Source organism: Anas platyrhynchos, chromosome 3, assembly GCF_047663525.1.
Source record: "Anas platyrhynchos isolate ZD024472 breed Pekin duck chromosome 3, IASCAAS_PekinDuck_T2T, whole genome shotgun sequence".
NCBI classification, from domain to species: Eukaryota; Metazoa; Chordata; class Aves; order Anseriformes; family Anatidae; genus Anas; species Anas platyrhynchos.
Genome location: NC_092589.1, coordinates 3,143,617 through 3,168,302, shown reverse-complemented (window position 1 = coordinate 3,168,302; position 24,686 = coordinate 3,143,617). Strand labels below are relative to the sequence as shown.

The 24,686-nt window shown below is 44.7% G+C and overlaps 1 protein-coding gene and 1 long non-coding RNA gene across 13 annotated transcripts in view; one reads left to right on the top strand and one right to left on the bottom strand.

The window, feature by feature from the left end:
- Window positions 1-6,053: 6,053 nt before the first annotated feature.
- LOC106018068 (uncharacterized) lies at window positions 6,054-14,024 on the bottom strand. 4 transcript variants are annotated; one of them, XR_011807916.1, is made up of 4 exons: window positions 13,787-14,024; window positions 12,718-12,916; window positions 11,000-11,125; window positions 6,054-9,254 (listed from the first exon to the last, which is right to left on the bottom strand). It is a non-coding gene; the product is annotated as an uncharacterized lncRNA (long non-coding RNA). The 4 variants fall into 4 exon arrangements; XR_011807917.1 differs by having other exon boundaries at window positions 11,018-11,125; window positions 13,787-14,023; XR_001191924.5 differs by lacking the exon at window positions 12,718-12,916 and having other exon boundaries at window positions 13,856-14,016.
- An 8,928-nt stretch (window positions 14,025-22,952) lies between these two features.
- RALGAPA2 (Ral GTPase activating protein catalytic subunit alpha 2) overlaps window positions 22,953-24,686 on the top strand; it is a 141,185-nt gene continuing 139,451 nt past the window's right edge. For 3 of the 9 annotated variants that reach the window (XM_038176003.2, XM_038176002.2, XM_038176007.2), the window contains exon 1: window positions 22,955-23,249. In XM_038176003.2, the coding sequence (XP_038031931.2) occupies window positions 23,144-23,249 (106 nt within the window). In that variant the 5' untranslated portion in view covers window positions 22,955-23,143. Of the gene's footprint in view, window positions 23,250-24,686 lie in introns of all 9 variants that reach the window. The other 6 variants (XM_038176009.2, XM_038176005.2, XM_038176008.2 and 3 more) reach the window with 4 other exon arrangements.

The following is a 24,686-nucleotide window of genomic DNA, read 5'->3' as shown; positions in this document are numbered from 1 at the left end:
ACAGAGCAAGTCTTCTTTTGACATCTAAGCAGGGCTGGCTTTCTACCTCTAACAGCCCAGAAGGATATGGGGACAGCTAAGGCATTTTCTTCTTTTAAGCCCCTGTTAGGTCTTGGGAACCACATCTCAACCAATATTTGAGATGACAAGCCTTTCTGAGAAAACCCAGATGTTAGTCTGCTCTGGAGTGAGCATGTCTTTCAGAGGGCAAAACCAAAACAGCTTTGGATCACTGGTTTCTTTGCAGCCTACAGTCAGGCAAATAGGATGCATATTGTTGTACAGTGCCCTCCACATCCAAGTCAATCAACTGTTTTTAACCACTCACGGCCAACATGATGCAAAACAGACCTGCTTGCTGATTTTTTTACTTTTTAAATCATGGAAGGTATATGAATAAAACTTTTTATATCTGCTAGGTTAAGTCTAACATTAAACTAACCTGTACGCAGAGAGAGTTTAATTGCCAGTGAGCAAAGTGAGCTGGATTGCACTGAGAGCACAGCTGAGAATGGACAGGACTGGGAGTTAAAGCGCTTGTCTGAAGAGACCCTGGGTTTGTGCTCAGACACCAATGTCTAATTAGCCCCAGCAGGCTGAAATACCCCAACCGGCATCAGGAGCCAGCATCATGGGAGGCAAGAAACTCAGCATTTTCTTCCAAGCTTCAGCTATTTGGACAACGCACCCAGGGACATAAGGAGCATTACATCCGAGCTTCACAAAACCCAAGCTAAAATAAAGATTCCACTGAAACATTCTTAACAATAAGAACACGAGCAAAGTGTGACACAAGGTTTGCTTGCAAACAGCTTTTCTTTAAAGGTCTTAGGCTGGCATCGATGTTCAGTTACAGAAGCGTCAGCCATATTAAACTGCTTTTCACTGTTTCTGAAGAGAAAAAGAGTCATAGCATTCATCATTTACTCCAAGGTGCTGTAACCAGGTGAAAACTTGTCTTTTTATACACTGAATTGTGTCCATGAGAACGCATTATCTTTAAGTGTGCACTGGAGGAACCAACACACAACATGGACTCCACGCTATAGCCCACTTCACGTTTCCACTTAAATCAGCTTCTTGCACATCTCAGAGAACTTTGCAGATAAAGAACTTGCCATCACCCCCATCCCAGACAAAGCTGGAGACCTAGATGGGGCAAGCCAAGTACTAGGGCTAAGACCCAGTCTCCACGACAAGTTCTTGCCTAAATCTTGGATTTATGACAGCTTTTTCTTCGCTATGCACAGTGGGCTTTCACATTCATCCCCACTGGTTCTTCAGGAGTCAGGCCATGTGTCACCGAACAGAGAAGTGCCTGAGGCCACTGCCTGCTCTGACAGAGGCTGGGCCTCAGCCCAGGCCCAGAGGCTGCTCAGGTGGCTTCCAAAATGCACCGAGCTTGTCCCCCCTCAGCCTGACTGCAAGCCTGGCCCACACCCGAGCAAAATGCCATCTCCTCAGCGCTGAGCATGCCCCAGCACTTTAACATCCTGAGCACCTTCTGCCTTCCCAGCACCAAAGAAGCAAGGCAAAGCAATTTCTTCCTGTTTTCTCTTCTTTTGGGCTCCCAGGCCCACATATTGGAGGTTGGGTACAACCGCTGGCCTCTTTGGGCTTCCCTGAGCTTCCAAAAGGCTGACAGCTGCAGAGATCCCTGCCACAGGTCACTCAGGATGGTGCTCAGGAGCCCCCATGGCAGGTCCCCCTGTGAGAGCCACTGAGGAGATGGAGAAAGCCTCTCCCAGGGGCTGGAAGAGGCAGCTCTGCTCACCAGTGCTGTGGTGAGCTTTCCACAAACACATGCCCTACCACTTGTGTCTGGATTGCTCCCAAGCCCCTCGAAAATGCTTTTCTGCCACGTGCCCACGCAGCAGAGGAAAATCAGGCACTTTGCAGGGCAGCCGTCAGCGCTGCTGCAACACCCCGCGCTGTGGCCATGCATCCGTAATGGCTTTCTCAAATGTGTTGCCATGCTCAGATGATTAGTTGTGGGTGATCTGAAATGTCAGACTATTAGCCTTGACAACTACTGCCAAGGTTACTATCAGACGAAAATATCTTTTTAATAATGCAACTGTTTGTAAGTGGAAAAGGTGATGCTTAAAATACAAAGCTGTAATAAGCATGAGTTACTGAAACAAAACAGAAAAATCCTTTTGTTTTAGTCACCCTTTCCAAGGCATGTCCTACCTCTTTCCTGAAGAGATCATATCCTTGCAAGGACATTTGCAATGCTACAATTAGGAAACAGTAGATACATTAAGGACAATAGAAAGCCTGGTATTAGAGGTGTCCTGCCATCACTAACAGAGACAGCTACATGCCCATGTCACGGCAAAGCAGTAGCCCCTGCTCCAACATCCCCCTCACTCCTGCAGTGGGGACTGGGGCTCGTCACAGTGCTGCAGCAACACAACAAGGAAAAGGGGAACCCACCCTGCCTTGGGGCAGGATGGGCAGCAGGAGCAACCAGCTCTTCCTTAAGCGCATTGTTATCCAAGCTGTTTCTTCTGAAACAGTTATGTACACGATAGGTATGTCTCCTGCCACCATTAGTGATTAACAGACAATTTGAAAATATTCACAGCCAAAGCAACTAATAAAGTTGCATTTAGCTATGGTTATGCATGACCTTTCTTATGATTTCTTGGAAAGCCATTAATTTGAAAAATAGTTTTATATTTCATGCCAGTGCCACAGCAGGGAATAATTGTCACATTTCAAGCTCTGAGCAAGATTCTGATACAGGAAAAAATTAAACAAGGATAAGAGTAAGAAACTGTTAATGATCAAAAATATTTTACTGCAGGCTCAACAACAAAGTCTGAAGGAGATAAGTCTGTGTACTAACATTATGTAAGAAAGTGATTATTCAGCCATTCATGGGAACAGAGGTATTGATTCAAGTAACAAAGAACATTATATAAACTGCAGTGGTTTTGCTCTTTCAGCCAGGGAAAATTGATTTTCTTAAATTTTCCCTTGAACCTGTGGTAGGGTTTAATCTGAACCTAAAGGAGCCTTTTAAGAACTCCTATAAATTAGAAATATATCTTTTTATTTTGCACATATTTGGTTCCTGCTGTTAGAGCAGAAACTAGAGAAATGTTGGAAGAAAAGGTGGGAAGAAGTGATAATCACAGTTCCTTGTCATTTGTATACAGTGTATTTTTATTTTTATTTTTTTACACATATTAGAAATAACCTTTAAATGTTGAACATAAGTGAAGCGAAATCCAAGGCAGTCAATACTACCAGACTTAATGATCAAAATTTGGCAGGAAAAAAGCTAGAAGCTGTAGGAGTACAGTAGATAAAGGGCTCATCACGAACGAACTGTAAGCAAACGCAAGATGAAGAACAGCCAGCAAGCCATCTTCTCACCCTCCAAGCGTGTTTTGCTTCAAAACAGGCAGGGAGGTGAGAGCACCTGGAACAGCAGGAAAGGACTTAAAAAAACAACAACAACAACAAAACAAACACACACAACATATTGCTACAACTTTAAATAAAGCAGCATTGATAAGAGGTGTTGCACCAAGCAGCAGTATTGCTGGATGAGCAACAGGCTGCTGCAGAGACCAGAATCTGCTTCAGCAGTCTTTGGTATGAGGCCTCAGCTAGAGCATCTGACCAGGACGAGCCCTGAGCACTGAGCTCTGCTCTGGGGACAGCGACAGGACCAGAGGGAATGGCATGGAGCTGGGACAGGGGAGGGTCAAGCTGGGGGTTAGGGGAAGGTTCTGCACCCAGAGATGGTTGGGCACTGGGACAGACTCCCCAGGGCAGCAGGCACAGCACTGATCTGCTGGAGTTCAAGTAGCATTTGGACAACACTCCCAGACACAGGGTTTGCTTTTGGGTTGGTTCTGTGCAGAGCTCACCAGCATGTCGTGTTGGAGCTGTGACCAAACTACCTCGTCCCAAGACTGGTCCCACAGCTGCTGGTGCATGACCCAGGGCAACCAGCAGCATGCTCAGACCCAGGCTGTGACAGCCCCTGCCTCTGTGGGTCTGCTAGAAAACAGCATGCAGGCTGGGACGTGCAGCACCGCCACATGTTTACATCACTGTTTTCCCTCAGTAAGGCAGCAAATGACCCTTTATTCAAAAAACAACTCCTGATGCAAAAAAAAATAAAAAAAAATCTGTGGAAGCATAGACGGATGATTTGTTATTTAAGCAGCGGCCAGCCCTGTGTGCTATGCAAACAAAACCCGCGCTCTGTGTTCTTGCAAGCCTCCTGCTGACTTTGCAACTCATTTTGTTAGCAAGGAGAACACACTGGGCTGACATCAATGAGACCAGAGACGTTTGTTCATAACTTTGTAACAAACATTGATCAATTGATTTTTGCCTGTGTGAGGAGGGAAGAGCCCACAAACAACACAAAACACATATGGAGACATATTTTTAATGGCACAAAGGGCAATTAGGCACCCAACCTTACAGTGAAATTGGGTTCCTTACAGTCCTCTGTGCTTTTAAAAGTCTTCCCCTTTTGCTCAATGGAAACAAGATCTACTGACAAGCTTCCAGAGGAGAAAAAAAATTGGTTGCAACCAAAAGAATAGTTAGCAGACCTTCAAAGAGCATTTCTGAATATGGGAGAACAAGAGACAGGTAGAGGCTGCTTTCAAAATGAAGGAAATCCCATCCCTCATGAACTGTCTTTTGTAGCATATTAAAGTAAAAGTGTCAAAATACAACAAAATTAATTAGCTATCAAACATAATTAAGTTCTCTGCAAATACTGAAACATGTACATACTTACTTACACAAATACATCTCCCAAGCACCAACATCCATTCCCTTAGCTGTTAGCACTACAGCAATGTTGTCAGGTCTGCTCAGCACCAAATGAAGCTAAATGAAAGAAAACTGCCCCTCTTGGGATTTCTTCCTGCTATACGTGATTTAAGGCTACAAGTCAACACCACATGCGTAAATCGAAGTGTTCTTAGACTTGTTTCTATCCAGCAAAATACATAAGTGTTTCAAGTACTAAGCACAAGCCTACATCCAGATAACTTCAAATGGGACAAAAGCGTATCCATAAGAGACAGCTTGTTTTGCCCAGGGCTTGGAAGAGGCAAGCAACCGAGTAAAGCAAGAGGCACAGAGCTCATCCCCTGCTTCCAGGGGCTTAAGACGCTGCCAGCCAGTGTACCAAGCTTGTGCAGCACAAGCCAACTCACATCCAGCATCACCACACATCAAATTGGAAAGTCCAGCAGAGCCCCCATCAGTAGAAAGATTATTTCTACATCGCTTTGCTTCTGCCCAGATCCTGATTTTGCTCCACACCATTTCAGTGGGCTTGCATCATCTCTTATCTCAACAGATCCATGTTCTCATGATGAGGAACCACTTATTCATAAGTGTATGCACTTCGCATGCAGCTAGATGGCAGTCCAGCACAGAGATCCCTGAGCCATCTCACCCAGTGAGAGAGAAGATTAGCCCACATCCACTGCTGGGCATAGACCAGCCCTTCAGAGTGTAAGGCAAGTTGCTTATCTGAGAAGTCCAGTATTTCTGCCACATCCCAACTGTTAATATCATGGCTCTGGTCAAAGGGAGCAATAACAGCTAAATGGGGAAGATGGACCTCATCTTAAAGTTTATTCTTGCAGCCCAGTTAATAGTTCATAATATTTACTTGGCAAATATTTTTTGTGACACCTTGCGTTTCCTTTGAAAAGCATGCTCCGAGGTTGCACTGAAACAGATGAGAACTACTCATTAATTGGTTTCCTGTCCATGGAACTGCTAGTGGATTGATTTCAGCACCATTGAGCTGCTCCCCACGCACAGCAAATCACATGGTGAAGGTATCGTGTTCATGCTGAATCCCTCCTGGAGCCGGGTGACATTTCGCTGCTCTGTAAACCCAAGCTAGCGAGCATCTTAATCTCTCACACCACATCTCTGAGGTCTTGCAAAAACTAAATTCACACAGCAGCCTTTCATTCAGACATCACTAGCCATGTTCCTCACTCCCTCTAATGTATTTTCATAAAAATAGCAGAATTCCTTAGCTTTGGGACTTCAACTCTGCCCATTTTATTTGGAACTAGCTGGGGGGAGGATGGAGAGGTGGCAGCATTAGCTACAAGTAGAGCAGGATTTTAAAGTCCTTGATAAAATGTGTTCAATAGCACATTAAAGTCCATGATAAAATGTTTGCACAATTATACAAATAAAATATTTTTTAATAATTAAGAACCAGCATAGCTAAAAGCTTCTGGAGGGAGCTGACAAAAGACATGAACATTTCAGAGAAGCTACATAAGCATCAGGTACTTGGCTCCAGTGGACCAACACATCCAAAGGACTGACACAAGAGCTACACTGGTTTGCACAAGGCAAGGATGTAGTCAATTAAGTACTAAGCAATATCATTCATCATAAAATTAGGGTCTCTGGGAGTCCTATGTATGCATTTACTCCCGACCTCCTTGCTTCACAGAGGCAGCACAGTTCATACAGTTATCTGGCCCCCACCCAGCCCCGCTCCTTTAACAGGAGTACAATATGCATTCTCCCCTTATGCTATTTACTCAAAACTACAGATGTTGACATAACAAAGAGCTAAAGACAAATAGACAAAAGGGGAATAGTGTTGCAGCACAGACACTAAGGGCTCTATTCTTTAGAAAAGAGCCACTGACTTCCCCACCCAGCTCCGCAATTCATTTCAAAATCATCTGGGCTGTTGAAGCCTGCTTTACTATCCTGCAGGATACAGATGAATGTAAGAGAACATGATCTTCACTGTTTCTGTGCTGAACGGAACCCTTGTAAATCCACAGAAAAACAACCCAGTTGTCTAAAATCAAGTGGCTAAATCTCATGGATGCATTGGGTAGCGTGCAACTTTGTCTCCTCTTGACCTGTTCCTACCAAGGAGCTGTGCTGAGCCGAGCTTTTTTACTAACACTGTCTTAAGAGACAGATTTAAAAGGCAGACTTTTCACAGCAAAAATGTAAATTAAGAGTTGCATGCAGCAACTCTGACACGAAGTCCATTTGGTAAAGCACCAGGTCCTCACCAGGTTCAGAGCGATGACATGCTCCCATGCTCTCGTTTGGAAGCCTTACACAGGTATTTTGGGGATAGCTGGTCTGCAAACAAGCTAGAAAAGGGATTTTTTTTTTTTTTTTTAAAAACAGTTCCTTTTTAAGCTTCTAACGTGAAGTGAAGTTTAGATCTGTCACAACTGGTGGGAAAAGATATTATTGCCTGGAACCATGCCCAGAAAGTCCCAAAGCTGAGCTCCCTCCCGGGCGCTCAGCCGCGATGCCACCTGCTGTTGGAGGGCAGCGGGTACAGCCAGCTGCCCCACAGGGCTCCTCCGGGCAGAGCTCGGCAGACAGCGAGCACGAAGCCCCCGATCAGCAAACAGGAACTCACTGCACTTGTTCTGCCAGATTAACACCCCCCTTGCACTAGACTGAATCACATCCCACCAACACACCTTAATACCTCAGCATGCACCTCAAGGAGCACGTATGCAACAGTTATAGCCTGATGATTTTGCTGTCTCTGCTGCAGAGGGATGAGCTGACTCCCAAAAAGAAAGCAGGAAGAGAAGTACACATCTTCCCTCAGGGATGGGTATAAAACAGGCCTGCTTTGAAGGACCTGGCAACAGGGACCAGCACACTGTGCATCATATTTCCTTAAGAAAAGCCATTCCTACGAGGAAGGTGGTCACTGAGCTTTGATCTCAGAATTCCCTGCAGTTCATATACATCTTCTAACAAGCCAAAACAGGGTAGGTTTTGCTGTTTCTCAGTCTGGCATCAAGACACAGAGGTCTGAGCCCTCACCTCAGAGGGGCACTATCAGGGAAGCCAGGTTTCCTCAAAGCAGTCCAAGCACTGTTTTGCCCGTCCCTTCTCAGCAACCCACTCGATGTGTGCAGAAGTCAGAGGCAGGCACAGGCCGCTCCTGCAGCCCAGGATAACCCAGAGCAAGGGAGGGATGGGAAAGGTGTCAGGGGGTCAAGAAGGTGCTCAGCATCCCCATGCCTGGAGCATGGACAGGTGCACCAGGACAGATCACCAGGCAGGGGACTGGTGACAAGAAAACATGTTCCCCAGTACTCACTGGGGAGCATCTGAACCTAAAGGAAAGAAACATTTACTGCAGATATCCACCAGCATGAAACAAAGCAGTCACTACAGAGATATTTTCCATTACATATACTCTTAGTTAAAATCCTTCTAAAGTGGAAAAGATGCTTGAAATCCTACCCCAGCTCCTGTAACGCAGGAGCTCTGTTAGATCTCGAGGCTGAGTAATTCCATCTTTGAGTGCTGTGGCTTCCAGGCAGATCTGAGCGGCTTTATTTCCTTGTGCACATTGCCACCTTGTGGTTTTCCTCCGAGTTCCTAGAACAGGCCCCCAACTGCAGAGACACAGCCAGAGCACACGAAGTTGTTTGGAAATATTTCCATTTGCTTAATCGCCAGCTGCAGAAATAAAGGGCTAGGAAGCACCGCGTATTTATATGGTGCCATCAGAGGTAGCTCTAGCATCATTAAACGCTATAGAAATATTTTTCCTGGTGCTGGTTTGTATCATCTAACATTCTGTCAGTAAAAGAAATCAAGAAACTAAAGAATTCCGTATATGGCATTATGAAAGAATCAACAGCACTTTCTACATTTCTCCTGGTTCTCTGCTAATAACTGTTTAAGTTAAACAGGTATGTTTGCTGCATAATTATTTGTTTGCAGATGAGGTCAACACTAGTTTACAGAGTACAAACAGCCATGCAATTCCTCTGTAGCTACACAGTAATTATTGTGCTATTATAGAGTAATTAAATATTCAAATGAACATTAAAACCAGGATTCTGTATGGAGCCGCCAGCAACTGTAGCACAGAAAACCAAACAGTAATTCAAATTACAGTATACTGCAGTGGTACGGACAAAAGCAGGCAGTTAAGAGTCTTTTACACTACAAACAAAATTTGAAGTCTTTCCGGCTGCACAAGTGACTGAGCAGAGATCTGATTTTTGCAGGCTCTCCACATGAGAATTAACCATTTCCCATTTTCTCTGCCCCGGGGAGATGAGGTCCTGCTGGGAGCAGAGGAGATGGCAGAAGCTGCCCCTGCAGCATGGAAGAGCCAAGGCAGAAACAGAAGGCAGAAGGTTGAAGGCTGGACTGGACCAAGGAGCACCCAAGCCAGGTCACCCAGGGCCATAGCAAAAGCTGAAGGATTGTTTTTATGACTGGGAAGAAAACAAAACAAAACAAAACAAACAAAAAAAAAAAACAGCTGTTACTCCATTCCCTCCCCAGGGCTCTGCTTCCCAGGACAGACCCTTGCATTGATATTCAGCTAAAAATATCCTAAAACAAAGTGCATGCTTTTTTTTTTTTTTTTTTAAACACTGGAAAATCTCACACTAAAAAAAATAGGAAAATATTCAGCTGGGCTTCTTAAATCTTGAAGGTCTATATTCAGTTTTTAAAAGTGAAATACTCTAAGTGATTGAAAGCTTTCCTTTTGAAAAAGAAACAACAGAAGTGAAAAATTACTTTTTCAGTTAAGCCCAATACTTTTTGGTATCTGAGAAGTTAATGTGTGTATCCATTCCATGATAAAGTTAATCATTGAACACCATTAAATGCAGTCCCAATAGCACATGAGAGCCTACTTTATTTCACCTAGTTTCTCCTTAAAAGTAGCAGAATTTCCAACTCCACTCTATAATACCAGAATTTAGCAGAATATACCTGTTTTTATATTTTAACTTAGAATAAGGTACAGTTTTTTTTCCCCCTTTTGGCAAGATGCTCCTGTTGATACTACATAAGCAAAGTAGTCTGTCTTTGTCCATTTTCAGGGAGGTTATTTTGTTTTAAAGAGACACATCTAAGTGTTAGTACACTGGTGTCCAACAACCAGCAAACTGCTGTAAGTGAGGCACAAACACAACGTACTTGTGTTTGTACTTGGTTGCATGTTGAAGTTGAACAGTCACAGACAACACTTAACCACATGCTGAAGTGAGACCTCAGGACAGTGTACACATCAGATATAAGAACAGCACCTGACCAAACTCTAACAAAACTCAGTATTTTTTTTTCCAAATTTCCACATATAGTATTTATATATAAAATTTATATATATATTTATATAAATATATGTATATGTTTGATGCTGCAGTGAGGGCCCACAGTAAAAAAAAAATAATTAAAAAAATGGCTGAGTGTTGAGGAGCAGCCTGAATACTAGGGCTCCTGCCAAGCTCTGCAAGTATGCATAAATGTAACAGGCACACTTCAATTTGTCCTGTACCTGGGCAACGTCAGGCTGCAGGAAGTGAGGTCAGATTTCATGGAACCCATTGCTGCTGATGGATGAAACCTGAACACTCCCAACTCATTCCTAGAGATTTTCTGGCACCCAGTTCCCAGATTTCAAGAAATCGCTGCAATCAGCACAATGTCCTAATGCCATGTGATGGAGCCATTTTAAGGGCTTGAAACTAGAGGTAGGGTGGGAATTTTCATGTACTTAAATAGCAGTTTTTGCTTGGCTTAATTTTACAAGAAACCTAAGAACTCTGTGCTGGATGTTTACCTCTATTAACTCTACAAACACAGCCTACATCTGTCCTGTGGTCTGTCATTGGGAATCTGGTTCCTCCAGAGCAATTAAGATACCTTAGTAAATTTGTGGTCATCAGATTCTACAACAGCCCTAAAATCTACCAGAAGCTTTTTGCTTAGTCAGAAGCCAGGGGGCACAGCATCTCAGAGTCATAGCACCACATGAGCTGAGCAAACCCACAGCAGCAGGAGGTTAATTAACACACAGAGCCATCCTGTGTGAGCTCCCACACCCTCATCAATATCACCAGTGCTCTGAAATGCACCCAGCCCAGAGGCACTCATTCATTCTGTTCCTCAGCCACAGATTTATCATCCAGAGGCCCTTAAATCAGCTTTCTGCCATGGCAATACTTACTGGCATTGTAACACCAACCTTCAGACAGTTTAATCCTGGGATTAAATGCAATAGTCCCCCAAAAATCAGATGGGCTCCACATGCAGACTGCTGCATCTGTTTGCCATTCCATCTTTGCAGCTCATCCTAGAACATAAACAGCAAAGATTTGGCTGAAATAATATTCCTGGTTCGTGATGCAAGTGAAAGTCATGAACAGATGGCAATTCCTGTGTTGTATTTATGCAAAGATCCTCTTAAGTAGAGAGGTATGTTTAAGAATGATCTATCCTTTTGGGCAAACTTCTCCAGAATAGCTTGAAAGCTTATGAAAGAGCAAGCTTCAACGGGAAAAAGGGAAATCCACTAAGGGGATGAGGAGCAAGCAGGAAGAGAGGGTTTGTGCTGGAGTCTGGTAACACAGGAACTGCATATGAAAAATAACATATGCAGAACTGTATCCTCAAGGGATTACACTTCACCTTGGTATAGACAAGCTTCTACACGGATGAGATAAATGAGATAACTTATTTTTACTCCCAGATTGCAAAGCAAGGGTCACCCAGCTCAGTGGGACCTACACCTTCAACATGCTTTAGTAAGGAGAGCTATTAAAGAGAGAGCTGTTAAAGGATCTCTGCCCTGTCATGCCTATCAAAAGGACTATCTGCCCCCAAAATAGCAGCCTGCATAATTTAGTCAGCAACTTTAACTGCAAAAGTATTTCTGTTATGTCTTGGCTTCTTACGATGACATGACATTCACATTAGTCCAAGAAGATGCACAGAAAACCTAATGTGACTGGCAGTTTGCATTTGTGGCAAAAGCATTTTCTGTAACTACTCACTTATGTGGTACTTTTTTAGCCACAGACTTTAACATTTCATCAAGACAAATGTCATCAAGCCAAAGATTTAGGACTGGAACCAAAATACAGGCATTCCCATTTCTTTGCTCAGTTTCCTCCAGCAGGCATTTCACACAGGCTTGAGCCTGTGCCCTCCTGGGCCAGAGCAAAGCTCTGCCTCCATGTCCGGGGAAACTGGACCAGGTCCCACATCCTTGATGTAAGGGGACAGATTAATAGAAGTTCTGACTTACACCACCTGAGAACCCAGCAATTAGCTGTTCTTTACAAGTTTTCCCTTTCCAACCATATGCTGCTATTACCAAAAGACATGCAACCAACCATTTAAACCATGCAAAGCAAAAACCCTGCATATTTATAGGGGAAAAACTGTCCTGGTGACCAATTGAAATAAACAGATTTTGACCATGGACAGATTATCTCTAACATGCATACCAAGACTTTATTGGCCCTTAATTCCCTTACTTGGGGTACATACAAAGAATACTCTGTGGAGCTGCAGTTTTAGAAGCATAACTTTATTACCTTGGCTGTATACATTTGTTAAGGTAGCAACAATAATCACAGCTACTGGTATCCTTTCCTTGCTCTGCCCTCTCACTTAACAACCAGTCTGAGTGCTGCCAGCATTATTCTCAGCTTGCCAAGGAAACTATTTCTGCTCCTTGAATTTCATTTCCTAGCAGAGTTTAATTTATACTTTGTTTTATGGTTGTCATGAAAACCTAGATCCTTCTTCCTCTGTCCATTAATTACTAGGTATGCTGAAATCCCTTCCTCCCACACAGCAGATACCAGCATCAGCTGCTGAGGGGCTGGGGCACTGCCTTCAGCCCTGTGATTGTGCTCACATTCTGCAAGGACTACTTACCAGCGTACATAAAATAGTCTCCTGCCAGATTCTGTTCCTAAGCATCTTGAAAGACACTTCCCAGCAGAAGGATTTTTGGCTTGGTGCCTTTTGTTGTTTGCTTTGTTTTACCTTTGCACTTAAGGCAGATCAACATCCAGGAAGACAAAATGCCCTTCAGAGGGAGCAGCTTCACCACCTCTGCCAAGGTAACTGTCTCCTTAAACAAGGATTATACAGACTTCTTAAGTCAGGGCTCCTAGTATCCCTTCTCAGCATTATTAGCTGAGACCACACCTGCAGGTGCACCTGCGCACCCAGAATTAGGAAATAACTTTCTCTTATTGCTAAACTTTGCCAGAAGATTGGTTAGGTAATCCTAGAAACAAGTGCATCAGGCCAAAGGAGTCTGGGGAGCTCAGGCAATCTCATTGCCCATCTGAGGATGCCTTTCACCAGGACACTGCCTCATTTGGATTCCCACAAGAAAGGGGCAAACTCCAAGACAGGTAATTGTTTTATCAATACCCCAGAAAGAGCTCATGGTGCATTGCTTCCAGACCAAGACAAGGACATGCTAATAGCACCACTGCTGATGCCAAGCAGGTGCCAAAGGGATTTGTACCTTTCCAGCTGCCAGAAGAGAAGGAAAACACCCCCATAACATGAGCTCAGACCTGTTAGCACAAGCTACAGGCTAGCCTTCACCCAGAGCTCTGCAGATGGGAACAGCATCTGGGGACACAAATTCATGTGTTCAGGAGCCACTTTTAAGCACTAACACAGCTCTTCCTCAAAAGGCCTCCTGGAAAGCTTTGACCACCTCCTCCAGCCACCCTGGACTTCTCTACTGTTCTGGGGTGCTTCAGGACCTTTCAAAGCATGTCTCCCTCCCAGTCTCCTCCACCAGCAGCCACCACAAGGAAGATTTTGCTCACGTGAAGCCTAGGGTATGAGCACAGTCCCCACATCCCACCAAGGTTTGTGACTTTGCCAGGCCAGGGGCTGGCTGCAGGAGCAGAGCGCAATCACAGCAGCCACCTCTGGGCCCAGCCCCCACTCCCCAAGCAGAGCTAGGGCCCACCCCTACCAGAGGTTATAGGTGAGGTTTGGGGTGAAAGCAGCAGGCATAGCTACAGGACAAGGATTAAAAGGCTACCTTCAGCACAGGTTCCCCCCTTCATTCAGAAGGAAGAGTAAGGACACCAGAAGAGCTACCACAGCACAGCCCAAACCAGGAACTGGGGGCCTGGCCCTGGGCCTAAATGGAGCTGCCCGGCCCACAAGGGCTCCAGCTGGCACTGAGCAGCACAATTAAGGCTCGTCATTGCCTCTCACTCTATGCTTTAAAAGCCTCTGCCTCTTCCCCTCCTTATTATAAAGAACAGGTGTATCTGGTGTGGTGGAGGAGGAAAATGAGGTCTTCTTCCCTAGCATGCAGTTTTTTCTATATTAGGTATAGCTAAGAAGCATATGCTATAATTTGTCAAGTACTAGACTAATATTATGGGTAAGAATTGTGCTTTTTCTCTAGAAAATTGTTTAAAACTGAAGTAGTATCTAAAGCTGCAGCTATTGCACAGCACCATGTTATCTTAAAGGGCTTTGGTATAGTATAGATAAAACACCATATCTCTTATTTCAGAGATGTTAATATCATTTTATATGTATGTGTCCTTTCCTGTCCATTTTCTATGAAGGCTTTGAACTTCATAAGCTTTGCTCCCTTTTTCTCTCTATTTTCTTCTAAAATAGGCCAATGAGCATACCATCTTTGAAAATTTCAGGTGTATTTCTATGTGTGGGAGGAGTTTCTATTCAGAGATGTCCCTGAATGACTCCATTATGTATGCTATCAGCTGTTCTACACTACCAGAAACAAAATCTCCACAGCTAGGTGGAACAATAAAAGTTAATTCTGGGCTCTGGTGAGAGAGAGTTAGGAGAATACAATAAATCACTACCCGTTTAGAAAAGAATTTACTAACTTTTAGCAAAAGGGGAACTGAGAGGCAAAGTTAGGGGAATCTTATCAAGTAGAGGTAGTGATAGACAGCATGAAACTAGGATACTCAAATTAATTAAAGCAAGAAGCCTTGGGCCCCTTTACTGAGGTCAATCTCCTAATAAGAGTGTGAGCCTATCTTAAGAAAATTGTCATGTGGGTGGACAAGGGCCAAGGAGCAACTGAGTCTGCACAGAAACAAGAGGTCAGCTAGCGGTGATGAGGAAGAGTCATCAATCTTCATCCCCATGACCCCTGAAGACCACCACCAGAATACACTGCGCAAGTGCAGATGGGAGGTGTTTACGGAAATGAGTTCTTGGAACAAATTTTAATGTGAAGTACAGGTTATGAATATGTATAGGCGTAGTGTGAAAATTCATGCATATGTAACTCTTTACAGCATATAATTATGGCAAGTTGGTGTGTCAGGTGCGCATGACTTTGGTGGAACTACCCCCCAGAGCTGAATAAACATACCTACTTTACAGTCTTACTGATTGTGGAGTCCGTTTTCCACAAGTCACTGGAACAGTGATGAAATATTTCCTTTGCTCCCTGTGGTCACACTGCACTTCATGCCCTTGCTCTGCACATACTGCCTCAGTGAGGGCAGAGCTTGGTACCGTGTCCTTGCTCACTTTGATCCCTTGATGGTTTAGCTGTGTTTCATTTTGGGAGAGGCTCTTACCCAAGAGCCTGGGGTATTCTTCTCTTTCCTTTCTTTCCATCATTGTGACTTTCTTCAAACCCTGGGAGAGAGGAAAATGCCCAGGCAACTATGGGAATTTCCAGTTAACCACAGGAACAAACTTCTTTACAGTGGCTGAATGCTGGTGTTGGTTGTGCAGAGAGGCCGTGGAACCTTCAGCCTTGGAGACACCCAAAGTGCAGCCAGGCATGGTCCTGGGCAACCTGCTCCATGCGTGGGCTGCAGCAGGGCTTGGAAGGGGCATCTTCAGAGCTGCCTGCCAATACCAACCTCTGTGTGCTTCTATTCAGTGTTAGTTTAGAGGGAAATGTGCTCAATTAACATGGAACTTATCCATGTTTTGCCACCTGTGGCCAGAAAGCCTCTGATCTGGTTTCAGGTGTGTTTCAGACCCACTGCTAATTGCCCTCCAATGTTCAGTGCTCTTCTCCCAGGAGAAAAAGCTCTCCTGTGATGGAAAGGGGATAGTAGGGGCTGGGACAAGGCACCCTGCGATGTGCCCCTGGCAAAAGGGAATGAAGGAGAATAAAGTAGGAAGGATCACACAAGCAGCTGCTATGCTGGGTGAAGGCCTTGCTTGGCTGTGGTTGGTTCCTACCTGAGCTTGCAACTGCACAAAAATAAAGTGATTTTCCCCCCAAATTATTACTTTTCTGTCTATTCCCCTGCAGGAATGCCTGGCCTGGGAGCTGGAGCATATCCCACTTTGTCTGCAGCCGTTGGAAGCCACCATGCACTGCTGCAGAGCAGGGAGACTCCTCCAGTGGCACTGAGCTTTTGTAGGCAATTTTGCAATGTACACCACAATCATTGGTATGCTGTGCATACCTCCAATGAGCCCAAAATGCAGGCGAGGCAGCCCACAGCAGCAGGGGCTGTTCGACTCTGCTATGGGGGCCAAGTGGTGGCTGCAGCCCATACATATGCATCCTCCGCTTGCTGCTTTCATAGATCCAAATTGAATCAAACCTCAGTGATCTTGATAGGGATGCAAGTCTGCAGCTGTAATTTAGAAGTTCATTAACAGTGTCCCTTCAAAGATATATTTTTTTTAATTGGAACCCTAATTAGCAATGAATTCTCATTATTTTTCCTTGAAATCCCAAAGCAGCTTTGGCACATTTTCTTTGTTCTTTTGAATGCTAGGAAGTGGAGAAGCCTGGGAGAGATAAAGAAGCATCAGATTATAACCGGGGGGGGGGTGAGGGGGGACGTGGGGGGGCGAGTGTTCCCCTCAAGCCATTCCTTCAGTTTAATACCTTTTGCAGAAATTTTGCTTAATATTTATGATGTGACAAAGTAAGTATTTCCATAAAGAAACATTAACTTAATCATGGTTGAATGCCACTATCCGTCTGTCCCAGAGTGATGTGCCACTTGAGTACCACACACCTTGGAATGAGCCCAGGCTCCTTTCTCCTTTGGGCAGAGAATCCATTGCTTCAAGAGGAATTTTGCAAGGGCACAAATCCAAACAGCGGCCACGAGAAAAGCTCAGAGTCAGCCCAAGAAGTAGGAAGCAGCCCCCAAATGGCAGTGGGGTGGCTCTGCATGAGGCAACGTTAATCAGAGGGAGAGGCTTGCCTAGCCCCTCGTTAGCACCAATACGCCGGGCCTGGTGGGAGCATCTGGCAACTGGAACTGCTGTGGGCCCCTGGATGCTGCTGGACATCACAGCAGGACTGGGGGCCACAGCAGACAGCACTCACCCCACCTACTGCAGTGCTCTGGGAGCAGCAATGGCCTGGTGGCACCTGTGGCACCACTGCGCTGGAGGTGTGCAGCCATTCAACTACACCAGCACCCAAAACAGAAGTGCTGTAGGAAACACTTTGGGATCTTGGTAGATTTTGAGGATTTTTTTTATTTTTTCAGAGGGAAGTGTAGTCATCACACATTGTTTCCACAGTCCTTCTACAATTTTGATAATAAAGGACCTCCTGTGACATTAAGTACATTTTAATTACAACATTGTCTGTAATGCGTATATCTAATTGCAAATAATTATTTTATCATATTTTGTCTGTATGCCTGTTATATGCGTCAGATATTATCTTCTCACTCCATGGTACAGGTTAATTAAAATTTCTCTTTTAATACTGTTTCAAAGCTAACCACATAATTTCATCTGAACACCAGCTGTGTTAGTAAAAAATATTTTTTATTATTTTTTGTCATGCTTGTCTATTGGGAAAAACCTGAGCCATTTCTGAAGGCTATAATTACTGCACTGCTCTCTACAGTGATTTATTTGCAAAAAATAAACGAAGGAACAATCTCTGTAACACCAGTGGCCAGTGGTTGCTTTGTGTGTTTCTGTTTTATCTTGATTTCATTTCTTAGTTTTGTTCTCTTTCTTTTGTACTAAGAAACTCAAGGCCTCACTTTCAGAAGGAAAATCTAACATATAACCATTATTTAAAGTCTGTATCAGTGCTATAAACTGTGCTCAGGTTCGAGGCAATCTGCGTGGTCACACAATGTTAACAAAGCTCAGCTTACGGTCATCCTAGGCAACTGTTTCCTTCCTTATTTATCGTTTCTTGGAGCGGCAATGTGAGAGAAAACAACAATATGAACACACTTGAGTCAAAGAAAGGGAGCTTAAGGTATACACAGTAAGACAGAACCCAAAACAAAGCAAGATGAGCAGAGAATGATAGAAAAAAAGAAGAATCTCATGTCAGCTGGTAGAATACTTTGTCTGCAACTTGCACTATCAAAATGAGCCCTATTTCTTGCCTTGTTTCCATTATTCCTTAGGACCAGAGTTATTTCTCCAAGCCTCACTGCCTGTGCCTCTCTGATACTTAAAATCATGTTGCTGACATATTCTGGGAGATGGGGAAGTGTTGCTTCAGCCCTGCACTGTGGCACTTGGAGATGGGAAGCAAGGCAGCTCTTTTCCTGCTTTTATTGCGTAAAGCACGTCTTCTTTCTTATTCTGGTTTCAAGCTAAGCAGCAACACCTCAGCACAAAAGCTCTGGGCTTCCACAGCCTGCCCCAAACTTCTTCACACAGTTCAGTTGTTTGCAAGCACAGCCTGAGTTCTCCTTAGTGGGGAGATATTTTTACACAGTTTTCCCATTCTCTGGGCCATTTCCTTTTGGAAGGTATCAAGGGACATGCAATTCATGTTCCTTCTATTTTGGATTTTTTCCACCCATAAATTCTTGTTTATCCCTCTGTACACAGTGCAGAAGGGAATCTGATGGCTTTTTCTGACAGCTGTTTCGTCCTGCCCCTTGCTTTTACTGTATAAAAGCCATTTTGATGCCTTGTGCTGCAGTGGTTAGGGGCTTTCCAAAATAATTCTTGTTAGAATTGATTAAATTCAGGACTTTTGAATAGAAAAAACCTCAACTGAATCCTCCCCTTCAGTTCCATCTCTCTTCTTATTTTTTTTTTCCCATACTTTTCTCTCCTTCCATAAAAGCCAGCCCTTCCTGAGCAGGAGCAGGGGGAGATTTGTGCTCAGCTCCACTTGTGCGCCTGTTTCCCCAAACTGCTCTGCACCCAGTGTCTGCTTTTGCTTTTGCTGATGGATTCCCAGGCCTGAACACCCGGCTCTGTGCGTGCTTCACACAGCTGCTTCCATAGTCTGTGGGAAGCTGGGCTCCAACAAGGGCCAGGGCCGAATCCTGTGCCCTTTCCAGGAGGTCCCCTGGCCTCATGCTGCCATGCCAGCCCCTGAAAGCAGCACACCGCTTTTGGGCTTATTTCTGTAGTGCTTCCTCCTATCTAACCCACCGTAACTCCGTTTTTTGCAGACCCTCATTTTCAGCGAGCCCATTCCTGCCCAGGTAGAAGGAAGGCACTTTATAAACACCATTTGAAACGTTTGGTTCAAAGGACAGGTAATCAGTAATGGCATCTTGTGCTACAGAAATCATTATCTCACCTCACCCGTATATTATTTAGGAGGCAAGTTTCTCTTATTTACTTTTCCCCTACCCTTTTTTCTGGGATCATTATGAAGTGTTGCATTGATACAAGTAAGCGGAGAAGTTCCGTAATTTAATCTCTGTCATTAAAATTTCAGACTGAACAGGAAAAGTAGCCGTGCCAGTTCGTCGAGTCTGGTGAAGCCCAGGCGGCTGCGCTTCATGTTTCAGTGCAGGCAGCAGAAAGCAGCACAGCTTGCTACCATCAGCCCCCTGACCTACTGCAGGCAGGGAACAGCAAACAGCTTCCAGCGAACTGTGACCTACACGGCTTCGCCTGTTGGCAGTGCAGAAACGCCGCTGCCTCCTGCTCCTCCTGTTCCACTACAATCTGATGGCAAATGAACCGCGTCATGGCTTTTCATTATTTTGACCACAGTTCTGTTCCATACCTGTGGAACAAACCTGATCGTGGTTTGCAGGCCCATAGTTCATCTTTAGTCCTCAGTGCTTTTATCCGTTAAAATCAAAGCCCCCGGTGAACATAGGTTATCTGGGGTTTGTAAGACTAGCCACCAGCCATGCTCAGCAGATCGTGTCCATTTGGCAGAGGCCGTATCTGTCCAGGCAGAGCATGCTTCCCCTGCCCTACCACCTTCCTGCTCCCAGGCCAGCTGGCACTGCACATTCCTGAGCCCTGTTCAAGGCGAAACAAGCCATTTTCTGCCTTCCTCACCCACAGGAGCATCTGAATGCCAACAGCGGAAGGGCATCCTGAGGGAGGCAGCTCCCTGGGAAATCCGGAGCCCTTGGGCGGGAGCCTGGGGAAGCTGAAAGCAAGTGTCAGAGCCCTGGGATCATATGGAAGCCACACTGCCACCTCCACCCACAGCACCAGACAGAAAGGGGGCCAGGGCCTCACAGCTCACGGCACACACAGCCCTGACGTTACTTTCCAGGTCATCCTTTACTCTTTTGTCTTGTTTTTGCTACAACCTTCCATAGGGATATAACTCATTGCAGCCAGCATGCATGTTACCTGTGTGTGCACGCAGCTAAAAAGGCTTGAGGAGCTAAACAAGAGAGATTTACCTCAGTGAGTGGTGAACCCACTCCCACCACCTCTGTGCTTATGTCTGAAGTTTGGCTCACTAAGCACATCACATTGTGCTGTGACCATTTAAATGTAATTCTGTGATAAGTGTTTACTGCTTTGCCTCTTTGTTTGCTTCCTTCCTTACATGACTGCTTTATATAGATTTTACTTCAGATCCTGAAAGCTGAATGATCAGATCTTTTTTGGGAAATTAATCTACGTTAAGCATCAGCTTTTGGAAATGCATCATTGGACTTTCTGGGAAATTACTGTTGTCGCATTGTTAGAAAACACAAGTCATAGGATTTCACAGCGGTTCCCCTACGCAAGCTGAAATCATTGCTGCAAGCTTATTGTGATTTCTATTTCCCATTATGCTACATTGTCATAAACAAATCATTTGAGAAGTTGTATTTCATGATAGGTAAAAAGTCAGTTGCATATAAACTTGAGTTCCTAAAAGTATGTATTAATTTAGTTGTATTTGCTTACCTAAAACTCAGGAGAAATTGTTTAACATACTTTCATCTCCATGTTATACCAACTGCTTGTTCTTAATAAAAGACAAAGGAATTTTAGTTCATGAAGATTAGCCAACATGTGGCAATGCAATTACAAGCAGCAAAAACATTGCACTCATTATATTTTGAATGGGACATGACATGCGGAAGGAAATGTGAGTTAGACCATCCAAGGTTTATTATTCAGTTTTGTATTGTGATGACTTAGCAAATGCAAAGATGGATTAAAAAATAAATGGGAAAAAAATCTTGTTAACTTCCAATTGTAAAACATGTTATTAGCTTGTATATTTCCAAATACTATTCACTCCAAAAACTAGGAGAAGAAACTTCTGAGGAGCAAAGCCATTCTTATCACATGCCATATGGAAGTGTCTTAATTTCTGGAAGCTTTAAAGTTTTTTTCATGAGAATACAGTGAATAGTGTCAATGTTTGCCCCTGTACCAACTGGCTTATTTTTTTTTATTTCAGAAGAACCTCTAGTGATAGAGAGAACAGATCTGCCTCATTCAAACAATAAGCATGTTAACATTTTACCTGTAACAGAAGCCAGTTTGAATTTGGTGCACATGTATTGCACGGGGCTTTTCAACACTTCTGGACACCAAAAGGTGGACTCCAAACCTCCACTGGTTGCTGTCAGCTGGGTATCTCAATGTCTCTAGTCACCAGAACCAGCCTCCAACCTCCAAATACAAATTTCATGCCCACACTGAATTTACCTCCTACCATCTACACACAGCATTAGAAGCACATTTTCTTCTCTTCAGTTCACTGATGAACAAGGACTGGGTTCAAATAACATTAATTCTGTGATTAAAGCACGCAATTAAAAACAAAAACAAACAAAAAACCCCACTCTAATTATGCAAATGTTAAACTGTGCTGAATTACCGAGTTCTTCACATGACCACATTTTCCAGCTTCTAAGAGGGAGAGAAAGAGCGTTGTCCTGGAGCACTGCAATTCAAGTCATGAAATCTATATTCAGTGGAGCTTCTCAGCAGAGGAATTCCTGGCAAACTTTAAATCAGCAAATGCATGAAGCTCTGCAGTTACGTGCTAGGCACCAAAATGCTTACTTAGTTATCACAAATGTTGTAAGACATTAGAGCAGCCAAATAATCACAGTAGCTTTATCTCCAAAAGCAGTTTTTTTTTTTTTTTGTTTGTTTGTTTTTTTAACAAAGAGGAAAAAGACAAAAACATGGAAAGATCAGAAATTGCCAGAAGAGACAAACTGAAAGCTCTTGTTGTTATAAGTCAATTAAAGTAAAAAGGAAGAAAAAAAAAAGTGAGAAGGAAAAAAGAAAAAAAAGCAAGCCAATATTTTAGCTCCACGCTTCTTTAGCCAACTGCACGTATTGATTTGTGGCAGTGAAAAGGAAAAGCTGTAATAACCTCACTCAGTCTTCTCAGGAAGCTGCAGATACTCAACTTGCAACACATGACAAATAATTTTAGATTTTTTTTTTTGAGATTTATAACTTTTCTAGAATGAGACATTGTGTAACAAACTTTGTATGGAAAGAACGTGCACCATGAATTACTGTACACTTTAAGTTGGTTCCAAACAATATACTCCCAGACAATAACACATTCTCTTTTTCTGATGGCAAGATCATGCTTTTAAAGTGTTTTTTTTTTTTTTTTGTTTGTTTTTTTTTGTTTTTTTTTTTTTTTCTGTCACAAAAATGATTTTGCTTTGTTAAAAGTTTTGTTAGAAAAATGCCGAGCGCCAGCCAGCACCGTCCCTCTTCCCAATGCCCAAGGCAGTGAATTCTTCAAGAGGGCAGCCGGGCGGGTTTATTTTTTGCTAAACGTAGCAGGTAAGATTTCTGTGCCTGAGTCACAGCACTCTGTTAGGACGTGCCCCTTTCCTTGCGTTTACCAAAGATGCCTTTTCTACCCGGGCTTTTACTGAAGGACTCTGAGGGGTTTCGCCCGAGCCCCTCGGGCTCTGATTCTGAGGACAAACGAAGCGTTTTTGGCGCACAGCAGCGCCCCCCCTCCCAGCAGCGACCATGACGCCACGATGACGCCGCGCCACGGCCCTCCCAGCGCCCGGCCTGCCCCGCGGAGCCATCCCGTGAGCGGCGGGCGGCGGCGGCGGCGCTGTGCGGAGCCCTCCCGCGCCCTGCCGAGCCGTGCGGCCCTCGCCGGCCTCCCGGGCGGCGCCCGCTTGCCCCCGGCTGCTGTCGGGGGTGGCGGTCCCGGCTCCCCGCCATGTTCTCCAGGAAGGGCCATGCCGACGCCAGGAAGTGCACGCAGAAGGCGCTGGACCCCAAGCGGGACGTGCTGACCCGCCTCAAGCACCTCCGGGCGCTGCTGGGTGAGAGCCGCGGCACCGCCCGGCACGGCACGGAGCTCGGGGGGGGGTGTGTGTGGGGGGGGGGGATGTCTTCTTTCTGAAGACATGCCGCTCTGCCGCAGCTCTCCTTCGAGCTCACCTGTGGTCTCGGGGAGCTCTGCTGGCCACAGCTCCTGCAGGGCGGCAGTGCCTGTCCTCTCGGGGCTCCAGGAGTGCCATTTACTGCCCGTGGTTTTGCAAACTGGCTCCTGTCGCTCAGCGTCAAAACATCTGTAGTGCAGTGTTGTTTGGGCACACGGTAGCAAACAGCCCCCCGGAGGTGTTTTCAGAAGACCCATGTGTACAAGCTGCTCCTTTTAGCTTTGTCCTTTTATTCTAACCTTAAAGGCTTCGTGTAACTGTGTTTTGAGATACGCTCCCACTGTCTGTGACAATGTTGAACCTCTTTCTCTAGTGTCCCCGTAGAGCCGAAATCTTAACCCTGGTCTTTGTATTCTGAACATTTGAATTTCTCGGTGAATTTTAGCTATGTTCTATGGTTTGTGGGGTTTTGGGTGGCCTCGTGTTCTGCTAGTCAGCAAACTGCGACAGGAAGAGGCTCTTTTAAGAGTTCCTGGGCACTGTTCCGGTTCAGGAGAATCGGTAATAGTGTTAATGCTTGTTATTTCGGATTATTTTCTAAAGAAATGAGGAAGAAAAAGTGATGCGTGAGGCTTGTACTTCTTGTGTGCTCTACTTATTTTGTTGGTGTGCTGGCCCGTTTCAGTCAAGATTGACAGCTGTGTAAGAGTCTCGTAGAGGTGCAATTTTCTGTGAGACACAAGGCACTGACTGAGGAGACAGAGGGCCCAAGGTTAGCAGCTCCTCAAGAAAGTAGGAGTTGGTCACCATGTCTTCCCTGGGGAAGCCTCTCTCCTTTCGGTCAGTATCTACCTCGTTCTCAGCCCCTCCATGTGCTTGTTCCCAGTGCTCTGCAGGATGCGAGGACCAGCAGTAGGTCGAGGCTTTGCAGAATGGAGGTGCAGTGCTCCTCCGCCTAGTCCTGCGCCAGGCTGCACGGGAAAACCTGGCGGTGCTCCAGAGCACGGGACATCAGTGGTGTTGAGATTAAAAGCCTCTTCCTGTGGCGTTTCCCTGACAGGAGAGAATACATAAAGGGCGTTCTCAGTGCGCTGCAGTGGAGTGAGGAGCTTTTGTGGTGAATGTGACCCCGGGTGAGAAGAGTAGCGACAAGTCTCCCTCAGGACTGTACCTTTGAGAAAGTCGTGCTCATGAGAGTGCAGATACAAAGGAGTAAAAAAGTCTTGATAGTTTAGCTGGTCACAGGCATTTAAGTGACTTTTACTGTTGTTGTTTCTTATAGGTTTGATTAAACTTCTCTCTGACTTAAACATTTCCCTGCCATCTACAGCCTTTAACTAGCTTGTCTCAAGAGGTTTTTCTGGGTAATTAATTAGT